Source organism: Nanorana parkeri, unplaced genomic scaffold, assembly GCF_000935625.1.
Source record: "Nanorana parkeri isolate BGI_ZX_2015 unplaced genomic scaffold, ASM93562v1 scaffold142, whole genome shotgun sequence".
Lineage (NCBI taxonomy): Eukaryota > Metazoa > Chordata > Amphibia > Anura > Dicroglossidae > Nanorana > Nanorana parkeri.
In genome coordinates this window covers 800,974-816,554 of record NW_017306410.1, presented here as the reverse complement: position 1 = coordinate 816,554, position 15,581 = coordinate 800,974, and the positions used below count along the sequence as shown (strand labels likewise).

Sequence of the window (15,581 nt, the reverse complement as noted above, 5' to 3'; positions counted from 1 at the left end):
TTTTTTTTTTTTTTTTTTAAATACAGGAAGTGATGGGAAATTTCCCTACGTGGACATAAGGTGACTTTTGGAAACAAGAATAGGCTCAGAGAACCTGATCTCAGAATAGACAAAAGTATTGCTATGCTCTGAAAGAGCTGTGCCTGAAATATGGAACTTGAAGCTTTCATGTTGGCATTATGTCTGCAATGCTAAATTAACAACCTATGAATATTCAAATGGAATATAAAATTCTACTGAGGCCACACTGCTGACATCATGTTCACCACTTTAGCAGCCAAGAAAAGCATTAGTATTAGTGAAAGGCAAATGCATATTGGTGGAATGCAGACAATGTTAATTTTATTAACAAACACGTGGCAAATACAGGAAAAAGCAGAGATTGTGTTTGTACATAACTTTACATTATTCCATAACTCCAACAATGCAAAGTAACCTATCTCTCTAGCATCAATGTTCCCACAGACATGAGACGATTGTTACCTCACCTGAATTTAGCCAGATTGAACAGTGATTTAATTTCTACTGACAAACTGCAGAAAATGCCAAGTAAAGGATTTTGAGGAAATAGTAATTTAACAGAATAGAAGCAGAGATAATTCATGCAGAATGGGGTAAGGCAATAGTCCCCTCCTCCTTCATCCCCTGGATTGATATAAGGATTGCAATAGGTACAGAATAGTCACCCCCATTTGCATTGTATGTAGCGGTATTGCCCATCCCATCAGACATAAACTGCCTGCAAGTACAGTTCTCTTTGTGAAGGGAGAGGCAGGTGCACAGCTTTGATTCAGTAATAAAAATAATACACAATTTTAACCATTCCTGCTGCTAAAAAAATAAACAGATGTGTTCAGCCAGGACAGATAAAGAGAGAGGCATCAAAATGCACAAAACACCAGTTTAATAATTTAAAAAACAATAAATACCTTTTTTTTTAGTACTACAATTAGTGTTCAGATAACCATAATACCATTTACATCTGCAGCATGCATCTAAGCTGTGGGCGTGGGTAAAACTGATGTCAATCAGGGCAGGAAGCATCAGCAAACGCAGGCTCACATCGGGACTGCAGAAATGCCACACGTTGGCACCGTTTCCTGTAGTTCTAGTTCATGAGTGAGCAGGGGATTGTGTCAAAGCTACCACAGCATTCGCAGGTTGCAGTTAGTGTTGTCAGCCTCAGCACAGGAAGCACAGGTAAGGCAAAAATACTGGCAAGATTACTATGTATATTAATTTTTTAGATAGTATAAAGAAAATACATGACATATTAAATGTAATGATTTATAACAGGGGTAGCCAAACTCCGGCCCTCCAGCTGTGGTGAAACTACAAATCCCATGATGCATCTGTCTCCGGGAGTCATGTCTGTGGCTGTGAGAATCTTGTAATGCCTCATGGAATTTGTAGTTCCACCACAGCTGAAGGGCCGGAGTTTGGCTACACCTGATTTATAAGAAAGCAAAAGACAACCACTTCTTTTTTAGGGTTTACATACACTTTAAGATCCCACACTTCTATTGCGTCTCAAACAGAAAAATGTCACCATATGGGACCAAATCATTTACATTTATAGATAAAACTAGCTATATTTAGACCAAATCTCATCCGGTGCGGCACTGGGGTGTGACTCGGGGTACCACTAAGAGGTAACAATAAACACTTTGACATAACAAGTGTACATTATCAACCTTATTGATTTTCCAACTTATTGGAAAATCTCTATTTGATGTGATTGATCCATCCATCTATTAACCACGCGTGTGTAGCTAACCCACAACAGGCTATGGTGTGAAAAATATGATTTCCCTCTCATCATTCTGGGATAGAAATCAGCTGAAGCCAAATCACTTTAAGCTGAACAGAAACAAATCTTCAGATGGACAAAGGACGCCTTCATGTCTACAGCTTTGACAGCTTTTTGCAGAGACCAATGGGTTATCCGAGTAGAAACTAGAGCAGCTGGACTTCAGAGCCTCCTAGGGATTCAGAGGTTTGTTGTTAGCAACAAGTGCCAGTGATAGGGTATTGATTGTGCTGGAGTCCTTGTCACTGGGAGCCCTGCATGTAGAACATGGCTCAGTGGCTCCCACACTTCACTAAATGGAAGCTTCACACCAGCTAGATCACACCAGGATGTTGGAGAGCTGTGACTATGTATATCCGCTCTATGCATGGCTGCTCATGTGCAGCAGTAAATAATGAAAGCTAATCTCATGTCTAAGTTATGCAGGGTAATACATAACAAAGACGAATCTTTAAAAAGAGGGCAGACAATGGGATGTCAAAAGTGCTGAAGACATTATAATTCATCACATTAAATTGCTCCACAAGACATTTAACTTTTTGTCCGAAGACAATCAATTTTTTAGCTTTCTGATTTTGGTTGCATTCCATTAACTCCTATACATGAATATAAACTGAGCAGAAAAAAATACAAGGAACTTTATTTTGCATCCTTTTATTAAGTTACAAACTCTATTAACAGCCAGAGAGTGAAGGTGCCCATAAACTGTGCGATTATCGCACGATAATCGCGGGAAATCCCGCGATTGTACGATAATCGCAAAGTGTATGGAAGGCGTGCAACCGTTTTTACTGTACGGTCGCACGTCTTTTGTCTAAAGGTGCCCATACACCTTACGACCATCGCAAGACTTTTGTCTTGCGATGCTCGTAAGCTTATTAAAAGCTCGTAGATCTGCCCATCTTGGACAGAATCGCGGGAAATCCCGCGATCGTACGATAATCGTACAGTGTATGGAAGGCGTGCAACCGTTTCTACTGTACGGTCGCACGTCTTCCGTCGAACAAGCAGGCTTGAAAACCCGTGGCCTGCTTGTTCGACAACTACGCGCACACTGCCCGTTTGCAGTGATCGGAAGCCCCCCCCTCACTGCGGTCATCGGAAGCCCGTCCCTAGGCGGGGCGGGCTTTCGATGATCGCAAGTGCGATCTGCCTATCCAAGATGGGCAGATCGTACGAGCTTTTAATAAGCTTATGACCATCGCAAGACAAAAGTCTTGCGATGGTCGTAAGGTTTATGGGCACCTTTAGACAAAAGATGTGCGACCGTACAGGGATAGGACCTGTGGGTGGACAGCAGGACGAGAGGAGCTGACAACAATGGATCTGCTGGGCTTGTAAGTATGTGATTACAGCATAAGAAGAGCACCAAATGTAGGAGGAGGGCAAAAAATAAATTTGTGATGGTGAAGTTTCTCTTTAAGAAGCATATTAGTTTTCTCTGGATTTCCTTTTAAAACAACTCTTTCCCCTTTTCAATGTTTGCTGCCAAATATGAACTATTGAATTCATAAACAACCTACTGATGCGTAATTAGTTTGTCCCCCAAGGTCCAGTTATTACGCCGTTGCTTCCATCTTGCCTTTCACACAGCAGATTGCAGCCAAGCTGTCAATCACAGCCAAAGACACCCTTTCCTGTGGCAGTCATGGGTCAGTGCCCTCTGTGCATGTTAGTGGTTCTTGGGAATGGCCATACACCTTACAATTATCATTAGATTTTTTTGTGCCTTCATCGAACTGTCGTTTGAATTCCGCATGACTGCCCCATCATGCACAGACCAATGTGAATTTCAATTATGGTTCGTTAGCAATACTAACTAAGCGAATTTCGTCGATCAACAGAACGGACTTTCATTTGTACATGTGCAATGTTCATGTTGGATTTTTTTTCATATGAAAATACCACTAATCCATCAATTTTTTTACGATTCAAAAAAAGTTCTCCAGCCTGACTGATAGACGGAATTCGGCCAGTTGTACAGTAACTGTGATCTATTGTACAAACCCCCGATTTCTTTCGGAAATCAAACGATAATCGCAAGGTGTATGGCCACCTTTAAACTGCCCATACACCTTACAAGTTATCTGCAGATTGTATGTGGTCAGATGGAAAAAGTGCAACAGATTGGCCCAGGTGGAGATTACTCCATCCACACAGTTAAGTGTAGATGGGGGAATCTGTTGCACCTTTTCCATCTGACCACAGAAAATCTGCAGATAAATTGTAAGGTGTGTGGGCAGCTTTAGAAACGGAGATTTAAGCTCTTCTATTGACTTGATCTATTGACAAAAAGTCAACATTTGCATTTCAGTAACAGCATTATTCAGTCTGTTTTGGCTGCATGTTTTGGGGGAAGAGGAATGTGTTTAAAACAGTTGTTGGAGAAGATTACAGAGGAAGTCCTATGCTTACAATCAGTACTTGGGGATTGAAAGGTTTTCTTTAACTCAGAAGACCACAGTAAATTTAAAAGGAACAGTCTAGGTACAGGTAATACTTTTTTTCTGCTTGAACACTTTTTTTTATCATATGTCTTCTTGGCAGCTGTGATACCTAAATGTACTTCTATACGACAAGCTGTTATTAAATTTAGAGTTATGAAAAGTATGCAAAACATTCTAGTGGAGACCTAGCACCAGGAGTGTTCCGAATTATTGCCAAAGAACAGGAAACAAACCATTACCACTGAATTACTGATTTTACCTCAGAGAACCTGGTTGACATTTTTTAGAATGTGATGTGGAATTTTTACCTGACACTGTCTAGACTATTACTGTATTAGAAGTGACTTCAATGTGATGTCACAGCAGGTGGTAGAAACTGTGTTTGATCGAACTGGCTGTTTCACCTCTCATCCATTCAAGCCCATGTACATAGTCCCAAATATGTCTAAATAAATTAATTTTCAGATGTTCCACTTGAGGTGGCACTTGGATCTCTATCCCACTACTCTCAGCATTAAAGAGCAACTCATTTCTTAACCCTTGCAGTGGGGCTACCCCCGAACTGCAAGGGTTAAGGGCCTGTTCACACGACATCTGTTTTATGTGCTGAACTGATCCGTACGCTCCTGCACTAAAAATGCATCCCAATGTATCCCTATGTGTTGTATGGGCTACAGTTCTCACGTGCGCAGTCCGTTCAGGTTACGACAGAAAAAATACTGCATGTCACATTTTGCCCGGTCAGGAAACGCACGAACGCGGCAAAAACGCAACGGAAACGGAATGCAATGCAGCTAAGCAAAAACAATTTTATTCTACATAGAGTTAGACAGACAGGTTGGGGTAGAGGTAAAGACATGAACTGCAAACATTTTGGACATGCCCATTACCTTTCCATGGACATACGAGTAAAGGTAAAAAATGTATCCGGGTGAGCTCGCAAATCCTCATATAAACTCCAGAACTGACATTTGGAGTCCCGTGAGCCTCAAGATCGGGTGTACCCAATAACGACGTCTCCTGCGAGCTCGTTCTCTGCAGATTGCTGTAGCCAGCACCATCAACATGCCTGCAAACATGTGATACATGTCTGATCACCAGCTTTACATACACAAAGGGAAGTAGATGTTACAAGAGGGCGGAAGTGACCTCAGAGGAAGAATCTGCATACTGGCAGCCCCACGGCTTGAAAAAAAAAAAAATGAACTGTCAGCACCCGGACCGAAAACATGTAAAAAACACGTCAAAAGCGCACTGCATGAGCAGCACCGCGTCTGCAGATCCGCACCTGATCAGGACCTGAAAATCATGTGAACAGGCCCTAAGTGCTTGTTTTTGGAGCTGACTGGCTGTGACAGTGCTCCCTCCAGTCTGTCTCCTCCTCTGCTGCAGCAGCGATGGCGTGTCCCTCGGCTCCCTCATGTCCTATACATATAACCCTAATTTTAAAAAAAATCAATGTAGTCACCATATCAAAGTACTGGTAAACTGCAACATATAATGAATATTTGTTCTTGGGTTTAGATACACTATTAACCCTACCCATTTCTGCTAAACACCTGTTAGAAGGTACTTAGGAAGCACCCATTATTACTCAGTTTGATTTTCCAATTTGTAACAAATTCCTTGACCAGGCTCATCCTACCCTCTCCCCACATACCCTTCCAGGCTGTAAAGCTAAAAATTAACCATACCAACTTTGGTGCTAGAGATGAGCACCCTGCCTGTCTACAAAGCCTTACTTAGTAAAGCAGTATTTGGCTATCCATGGTATGTTATGGCACAGCTAACTATAACGTTAAAACAAGAGGGGTGCAAAAAAAAAGATCATGTGGAATACAACACAAATTGGGTAAGTTGATATTTTTCTTAGTTATATAATCTAGGGTACCCAGAACCATAAGAGCCACCACCAGGGGTACTTGTAAAAGCCCTGGGGTACCCTGAGGAAAGCAACGATGTGGATGCTCCTGCAGATGAATATGACAATGTACAGGGCGGATGTCGCTGACTCTGGGCACCAAGAAAGAGACACCCACTAACATAAACAATAACAGTTGGCTTGACTCAAACAGGCCAGATTAGCTGACTACCATCTCAAGACCAGCATTAGGCTCTAACTGATGATATGCCAGTTATGATGTTTTCCAGATATGCTGGAATATTGAAACTTTGTTTACTTATTCTGCTTTTATAACTTACTTTTCAATAACATTTTAAAATTGAAGCTCAACTCCTTTCAACATTCCTTTTTCATTTCGGATAGTGTAGGTAAGGGTTAGAGTTTTTGGCACCACTGCTAAAGGGAGTTTCAAATGCATTTACACAAAGGTGTTAAGTGTGTTTTGCATGAGTTAAATTATATTCCTTATGTGATACGGATCAAAGAGCTGGGGTCATGCTTTCAAACTTTAGGAACAAAGTATTTCAACAAAATGCATACTCTACCATTTCCTCAGTCAGGACACAAGTAGGCGGGCTTCAGACTTGGGTTAAGTAGGGTATACAGGGTTAGAATTTTGTACGAATTAAATCAATTTCAGAATGTTCATTCGATTTTCTAATAATTGATTGGGTAAAATCGATGATCAATTTCAACTGCAGAACTAAAAAATTCAAAGTAGCATGTTGGAAAAATTTCCTCATTAAAACGAAATTCACTGAATGTGGTTTTCATTTGGGAAGTGTTATATATAAATGCACATCAAACAACATTTTGAACGATATTTGTCAAGTGTCTGATAGCATGTTCCGACAAGGTCTTTTGTACAAACATGCGTTCAAAATTCAACCAGTGTATACCCTACTTTAGTCAAATACAGAATGCTTTCAGATACTTATTGCCGTCATTAACCTGTGAGTTGCTCAAGGCATTGCTTCAGGTTCCTTCTTAATTGCATCAAGCTACTTCAAGCTGCTTTGCATTCACATTGACTTGTATGGGGAAGAAAAGCAGCTCAGACAAAAACAAAAATGAGCCCTTTCATCAACTTTGAAAAAATAAAACGCAAAAAAAAAAAAAAAGAATGGCTGAACAGGTCTGTTTTTTCACTACTTTTTCTATATAAAAGCATTTGAAAACAACAAATGCAGTACTTGAAAGGCTGGATGAAAGGTTTAGTGCAATAAAGTTTTGATAGTTAAAGCTGAATTCCAGGAAAATATAAAATATGCCAATTAATGCAGCTCTTTATTCATTAATGCTTCATTAAATTGATTTTTTTCCCTTTAATGCACACAGACTACATTCGACCTAGTATCAAAATCCTGCAATCCCCTGTACAACAGAGTTCAGTGGAAGAGGCATAAGCTGCACAAGGAGCCAATACTTGTGCTACAGGCCTCACGTGCTAACAAGGAAGTAGAGAGTAAGATGAGAGAAAGAGATGAGCTTATCAGTCTGCTGCTTCTCAATTTAAAGTGATATTAAAAAGGCAAAAAAAAATTCCCTCCCCCCCATGTAAATGTTAGCATTTACCTTAAATTATGTCTCTTATTCTGGTCTTCCTCTTCTTTCCCCATGTTTTCATGTATCCCTCCAGCGGTGCGACATCACTCCGATCCAGCGCTGACTGCTCTGTCCCTCCGATCCAGCGGTGTCTACATGCGGGTGCACGCGTCCATAGACTTACCTTGCGTCTCTGCTCGTCTCCCGGCCGAGAATCGGAACTGCGCATGCGCCCGCCCCAAGATCCTTTGCGGCCGTACGAGCAGTTCCTGATTCTCGGCGCGGGAGCGAGCAGCGATAACGAGGTAAGTTTAAAATGATTTCAAGCGTTTTTTTGGGTTTTTTTTCCCTCCCCCCCATGTAAATGTTAGCATTTACCTTAAATTATGTCTCTTATTCTGGTCTTCCTCTTCTTTCCCCATGTTTTCATGTATCCCTCCAGCGGTGCGACATCACTCCGATCCAGCGCTGACTGCTCTGTCCCTCCGATCCAGCGGTGTCTGCATGCGGGTGCACGCGTCCATAGACTTACCTTGCGTCTCTGCTCGTCTCCCGGCCGAGAATCGGAACTGCGCATGCGCCCGCCCCAAGATCCTTTGCGGCCGTACGAGCAGTTCCTGATTGTCGGCGCGGGAGCGAGCAGCGATAACGAGGTAAGTTTAAAATGATTTCAAGCGTTTTTTTGGGGGTTTTTTTTACACTTCTTGCCTATATCTACTGCTTGCTAGCAGTAGATATAAGCAAAAAAAAACACGGAGGGTTTCGAACCCCTTTAATGCTCAGTCTCAGGCTGGGGGAGGAACAAGACCTGTAAGTGTAACTTTTTTGAGCTTTCAACTGATTTCCTGGAGTTCAGCTTTCAACATTCCATATCTTAACAGAGGTCTATATATCAAACTAAAAGAGGGACAAATGGGGAAAAAAGAGGAACAGATGGCTTTGGGTGCAATAGATGGATTAAAGTAGTATTCAACTCAAACTTTTTTCACAAATTAATCCAGATCAAAAAAATACACATTTCCCAGCAAAGTGTTCCTTTACATTTTTGCTCAAGCATTTACAGTCATCTTATTTTCAAACAGCTTCAACTCTCTCAGCTCTGCTACCTTGAAGTTCTTGTCCAGTACAAGATCATAAGGGACAAAGCAGTCTTCAGCAGCTGTCCATCTACTAGCTTGGTGAATGGAGGAAGGAGAAGGGAGCAAAGAAAAGGGAGGAGCCTTGCTGTGTCTGTGTGTTTATGGAGACACACACGGCTTACAAGCACACACAAGAGTGGCTCCATAGGACTGTGCAAAAGAAAAGAGACAACCTAAAACAGGATATCAGAGACAGTGCTCTGGCTAAAAAAACTTTTAAACATAAAGAAGTAGCATCCATTATAAGTGATTTAATCAGCTTTTGAAATAGCTTAAAAACCTTTTGACTTTAAAATAATTTTAAGTTGGAAGGTTGCGGTGCCTATTATTGAATATTGAACATTATGGTTTATCACTTTGAATATCCTAGAAAAGAATCACTAAACTAAATTCCACATTTTCGAAAACAAAATTCCCATTAGGTAATCTTATGTCCTCATTTACTGACAATAAAAATGCAGTAATAAAAATTAGTAGCCAAGTGTACAAGCTCTGTGTGTATGAACAAATACATTGGAAGGGACCCTAATCTGGATCTCTTCCATGCTGCCCTTTCCAAATGAGAGAATGCTAATTGAAAACTGATTAATGGCAACTCCCACGATAGAAAACACATCATACAACCACCCCGAGCATGATAATGGTGCTACATTTGTGTCATGATGACAATCCATCTTAGCTACACAGTAGTTTTGCTTAGTGCCAATATTAATATGAGTAAAATTAAGTATACTAAAAATGTGTATATATTTGTATATACAGATGCAAAGCTGTAAAAAAAACTGGGAGTCTGTAAAAATAACTGGGAGTCAGGCCATCCAAGACATTTTCTTGGCAGCAGTTAATCTGACCAATATGGACTGTGCAGGAAAACACCAATTGACCATATAGAGCAGAGGACAAAAGAATGGTCACATACGTATGTTGATGCAGTTCTTCAACAATCACACCTTCCATTTCCCCGAATTATACCCACACAGGTAACTGTCAGGCAGGAAAGTATGTGTCAGCCCATACATTCTCATTCACTCCAGTGAAGGTCTAAACTAAGCATTCTCTGCAGGCAGTCCTCACATGTACAGGCACCATGAGACAGTAGTTATTTAGGTACAGTAACTTATGCAAGGGCACCCCGAGACAGCAGTAATTTATTAACGTAGGTACAGTTTCATGCCTGAAGGTACACAATACTAGTCTACATTTCCTTAAAACAAGTAATAATGATACTTTGGTTCAATAGAAATGCATGTGGCACAAATGGTTTTAACAGCTCTTTTACACTTTGTAACAATGGTGGGATCCCCTTCTGGGGAACAATCGTGGTTTTGCTATTAATTACAATAGGGGACCCTCCATTAAGTCAAATGATTTTTGCTACTTATTATACACTTTATAAACCTTCCTTCCCCGTTTGTATGTTTTAGCTCTTTTTGGGACACCACAATTAGAGGTAATTCCCATGAAATGCAAATGTTTATTCAATTCCCATTTGTTCTACTCTCTGAGTACACAATTCTCCAGTACCACATTTTAAAAATATATTTAAACTATAATATTATATATGCAAAAAAAGCTTTTACTTAACTAGAACATACATATTGTAGGATCTACTGGTAAATAGATTATTCCCTAATGAAGAAACATCATCTTATGTCCATGAAAGCGGTTCCCAGTCACATTAAAATATAACAAATAATGGTAAAAAAATAGGATATTTATTTGTCTCTATAAACCAGAAACTAGGAAACTGAATACTGGAACAGACCGGTATTTTAATGGCAATCCCCTGCTGAAAGGCTTGTATAAGCAACATTGAAAGGAGTCATGTAAGGATTCTACACGTACGTGTGTAATACATGCAGTTCTGAGAACACCAGTTGTGAGCAAAGTGACTAAACTAGGTTTTATAATAACCCTGAGCACCTCCTGCCACCCATGTTGCAATGCCTGGGCCTAATGATTGGTTGCTCTGACACTAAATATATCACTGGGCGACATGGAAGGGGGGGTATTCCATCTCCACAATCAAAAAGCGGAAAAAAAACCAGAGGATGTGAGAGTCACGTGAGTGCAATATCATTTTTACCTTCAAACCTCTTTACTTCCGAAATTTCGAGAGAAGGTAGTCTGGGTGATGCTATGTACAGGTGAGGCAGGTAGTAGATAGATGCTGAAGACTTTGCCAAGAATATTTTTTTTTTACAGTACATAGTCACATAGTAGATAAGGTTTAGTAAAGATGCAGATCCATCAAGTTCAACTTGTGTGTGTGTGTTATTTGATTGATCGACCCTACAAGCATAGGCATATTTGCAGTAAGAGTGTAAAAAAATCCCTTCCTGACTCCATACTGACAATCAGATAATTGTCAGGATCAATCTCCTATCGAAGCTAATACCACTTCCTGGGGAAGAGTGTTCCACATTTTCACTTCTCTAACAGTGGTGTTATACTTACTATACCTCCAACCCAGATTCCACAATATTTACTGTGTGGCCTGACCTGAGCCGCACAGCCATTCCTACAAAAATGTCTATATATTATACTGTATATTACCTACCCCTTCATAAATAAGGGGGTCTATATATTATACTGTATATTACCTACCCCTTCATAAATAAGGGGGTCTATATATTATACTGTATATTACCTACCCCTTCATAAATAATATATACATCCCCTCTGTATTCTAGTCATTGTATCGACCCCAAGAGCTGACACTCCACTCCTATCATATATAGTATAACTTGTGAGACAGGAGGAGTAAAACATTTTTAGGAAAGCTAAAAATGCGAAGCTATGAAGGAGAGGCAGGGCAATGCAAACAGCCAAGTGGGAGGGGGAACACATCTCTACTGGGGAACAGAGCTAAAAATGCAGGGCTACGAGGGAGGGAGGGGTGGGGCTATGGAAAGAGCCGAGCGGCAGGGGAAAAACACATCTGAACTGGGGAACAGAATTCGATACAACACCATCCAACCGACCGACAGCACCAGGCCCAGGATGCTTTTAATCCAGCCCTGCATGTAAGGTGTAAAATGGGAACGATGCATGGATGTTAAAAGCTGTTACTTTCCATATCAATATAGACAGTGAGAACAACTTTTACAGGGGAAGTCATATAATCTAATGCTGGTCATGGCGACAACAGCATACCTCTAATGCTCTAAGCTTCTTGTTCCAGACAACAAGACATTGATGTCATTCAAGGATCAGTTGCTTTGCAACATATAAATATTGAACTTTCCTAAGACTTTGCCATCCTAGATCTGTAGGAACTGACTGAATGAAGACTTTCTAAGCAAAATACTTTTCTGTTCCACAAAATCACTTTGCTTCAGAGTTCTACGCCTGATGCTATAAAAGGATGCGGCGGAAATGAAACTGTAATCATAGACGACAATGTACTTGGGCAACACGAGACTCCATGCTGACGTTTCACTTCTGATCTAATCTGGAGTTTTAGCCTGCTAGATACATGTTATCTATTACATTGAGACTACTCATATTTTCAGTATATGCATCGAATGATAGCATCAGCTGCAGAGATTTTTCAGCATGCTGAACATTGTCTCCTGTTCAAGTGCAAAAGTGAAGGCAAAATATAATATGGAGTTACGGTAAAGTCGGGTATACACAATTCTATTTTTTTCTTACAACCCACGAGCTGAATGAAAAAAATAGAACAGGTCCCTCCATCAACGCTTATGAGCATTGATGGACGAGCCACAGCTGTTTGCATTGTATCCTGACAGCGGCCGCCAGCTGACTGGCTGCTAGCTCAATTCGGATGAGAATATTCCAACCAGCTCCTTCTATCAGCTGATTGGGGGATGCCGGGTGGAAGGGTGCCAACAGTGGCACCAACTGTGCTTATTTCAGCTTGTTCATTTTAAAAAATGGTTGAAATGTGTCCCGTGTATATCCTACTTAAGGCTGCATCTGAAGCCATTGTCAGGCGTTTTTCAGGCATTCAAATGGAAGTCTATGGGGCTAAAAACACCCCATTCTGCTTCAAAAGTAGCTTTTGAGCTTCAGGGGTCGAGATACAGTGCACAGGCACTATTTAAAAGCATGTGATTTTGGTTGTTGAGAGTTGTGGTACTTTGAGCTTCAAGCTCCTCTGGCGTGAATCAGGGATAAAAGCTATTCTGCTTTTTGTTTTTACACCCATTGTTAAAATTAAATATGTTCTTGTAGCCAGAAAAATAACATTGTCTGAGTCAATGTACTACTTCTGTGGGGATACTAAACAGACATCTTTCAGACTGAGTACTGGGATGGAGCATGAGAGCTGGAGGGAAGTTCATCAGCTTCCCTAGTGATGTGGGTGCATGGCCAACATTGCATGCAGTTGCACACACCTCTGCAGGTGCATGCATTACATCACAGCTTAATAAATGTAGTGAGACAAGAGAACAATACTTCTACTGCACGTGTTTTGATGTTAGGAAGATAAAAATGCAGCTGTTGCTGGAACTTGGCAGTTGTGAGAAGACTGGACAAATATCAGATCTCACCCAATACTGAAAAATACACCCAATATAGAGACCATCTGTCACTGTATTACATACTTTGCCACGGTAGAATTAAGGAACCCATAAACAGATTTAGTTTGTCACACTATCCACTGACTTATAAAACTATGCAACAATCTAACTTTGCATGGGGACAAAAGGACTGCCACAAAGAGCACCAACTGCTGGGATGTAAATGGACAGGCTGGAAAATGTTTTGATTGCTGCCTATTGAGCAGAGATAAGCTGCCACATTGTACTGCTCTTTGGACCAATTGGCCATCAAGCATCATCCAGCAGATGTGCTCATTGGGGTTAAAAGTGATTGCCTTATGGTTTGTCTATCGGTGACCAGACCTGGCAGCATAATAGCAAAATATACACAGTAACCTGTGACAGGTGTATCATTTAGTGGCTAACAGCACTTAGGACTAAGTTAAAGATTATTGTGATTTCCCAACATGGTGGAAATTTTATACACAATGTATTGCCAAATCATTTCTTCTGCTCTGGAGAAAAAGGGTTGAACCTGTCACAGCAAATGTGCAACATTTGTCTGTCGACTGATTTAGGGATGTCAAAACAGATCACAGTTGTACAGATATTTCAGTATGGGAATGGGGACATCTCTAGGAAAGTAATCTGGAGATCTGTGGCCAGCTTGTTCCTGATGTAATGAATTAAAGCCCTTGTGGGTGGTCAGACATTTCCTTAACAATTCTACAAGCTGTCAATTACCTAGTGTGATGACCTTAATTTATACCCTTGTAAAACTTATTTTGAGATGCTAACTAAGCTGTTTTGTTTGCATCCCTGTTTATCTCTCCCTACACACTGCTGTACTAATGACTTATTGTTTCCCTGCTGCCTTTTAAGATATCCAGCCTCAGCAGGTCCTGGATTTTGTTTCACACTATGCTTGTGCTCCCACTCTTGTTTTCACTACCTCCTCAACAACCCACAGTCATTCATTGTGCAAACACAATAAGTCATTGCAAACTCTTGCTTGCTACACAGCATGCATGGGCCACACAGAGAGACCGCAAGGTGAGCCTAACACATAACAGCAACTCCCACAGCATTAACTCTCTGTGGCCAAGACAGCACGAGGAATACATGGAATAAGGATAGAAAGAGGTGTAACGGTTTCTATGGTTTACCTTCGCTCTCGGATCTGTCTCCGCGATTTGTGTAGCAATCCAATTAAAACCACAGCTGCACGGATGCCTGCTTTTTTCGAATGCATCCTCTCTGTTGGCTGTGACATAGTTACCAGCTCCAATATCCAGGACCAAAGTAGAAAAAAGAAAACTTAGGTGGCTTTTTCACTCCTGTTTCTTTGCTTTGGTGGTGCGCAGAGTGCGGGTTGAGACAGGTGACTTTTACCCTAGTGACCTTCAGGTCACCAGCCACACATCTAGCCCACGTTCAGATTCTCTCCTCTATTGCTATTCCAGGACAAGCGGAGAAATCCAAAGGTTGCTCCCAGTTTTCTATAGAAGTCACTTTCCAAAGTGCTGCAGTGGCAAATGACAAGATTATCCCAGTAGGAAAAACTCATCTGTGGCTCCACCAGAGGACCAAATGTCTTTCTCCCTTGGGTTCCCAGAAATATTCCAAGACAAGTTTCAGCTCACAGACAATAGACAGTGTGTGACTTTCCTCAGCTGATCCATGACGGTGCTAGAAGACACATACATGCACACAAAACATACACACACACAAACCAATGCGGAGCTGGAACAGGGACGTCATGAAATCAAAGCCCAGAAGAAAGGGTGGGAGAAGAATACACACTTTCACACTAGCACACAGAGACACAATAGCACAGAGTTGGCCCTGCACCTGCTGGTTAAAATATTAACTTTCACAGGCAAGATGATGCTGAGTGTGTGTGTGAAGTAGGCGTTGGATTTAGCATCTTTGGCTGCACAGGCTAAGGATACCAGGATCTGCAAGGTGGGTGTTACCAGACGGCTTATTTCCTCCTCTTTCCTCATTCTTTCCCTACTCGCTGCAGAAAGCTGGGGATGGATTTGGTGACAGGGAACAGCAAAGTCTGGACAGAGTTGTTCAGAACTGGCTGCCTTTTCTGCACAGGCAGCAGCGGAGTTGGTGTGGCAGCAGCAGCAGCAGCAGATACAAGACATAATTAACGGAGGAGGGACAATGTTGGACTTAACCCTGTCTTTACCTTTTTAGCTATATAGCTACACACAT

At 41.2% G+C, this 15,581-nt stretch overlaps 1 protein-coding gene across 1 annotated transcript in view; it reads right to left on the bottom strand.

Moving 5' to 3' along the window:
• Positions 1-14,643, bottom strand: part of RAP1GAP2 (RAP1 GTPase activating protein 2) — a 269,213-nt gene extending 254,570 nt beyond the window's left edge. Inside the window, exon 1 of the mRNA XM_018554104.1 lies at positions 14,522-14,643. Within this exon, the coding sequence (XP_018409606.1) occupies positions 14,522-14,628 (107 nt within the window). The 5' untranslated portion in view covers positions 14,629-14,643. The remainder of the gene's footprint in view (positions 1-14,521) is intronic.
• Between the last annotated feature and the right edge of the window lie 938 nt (positions 14,644-15,581).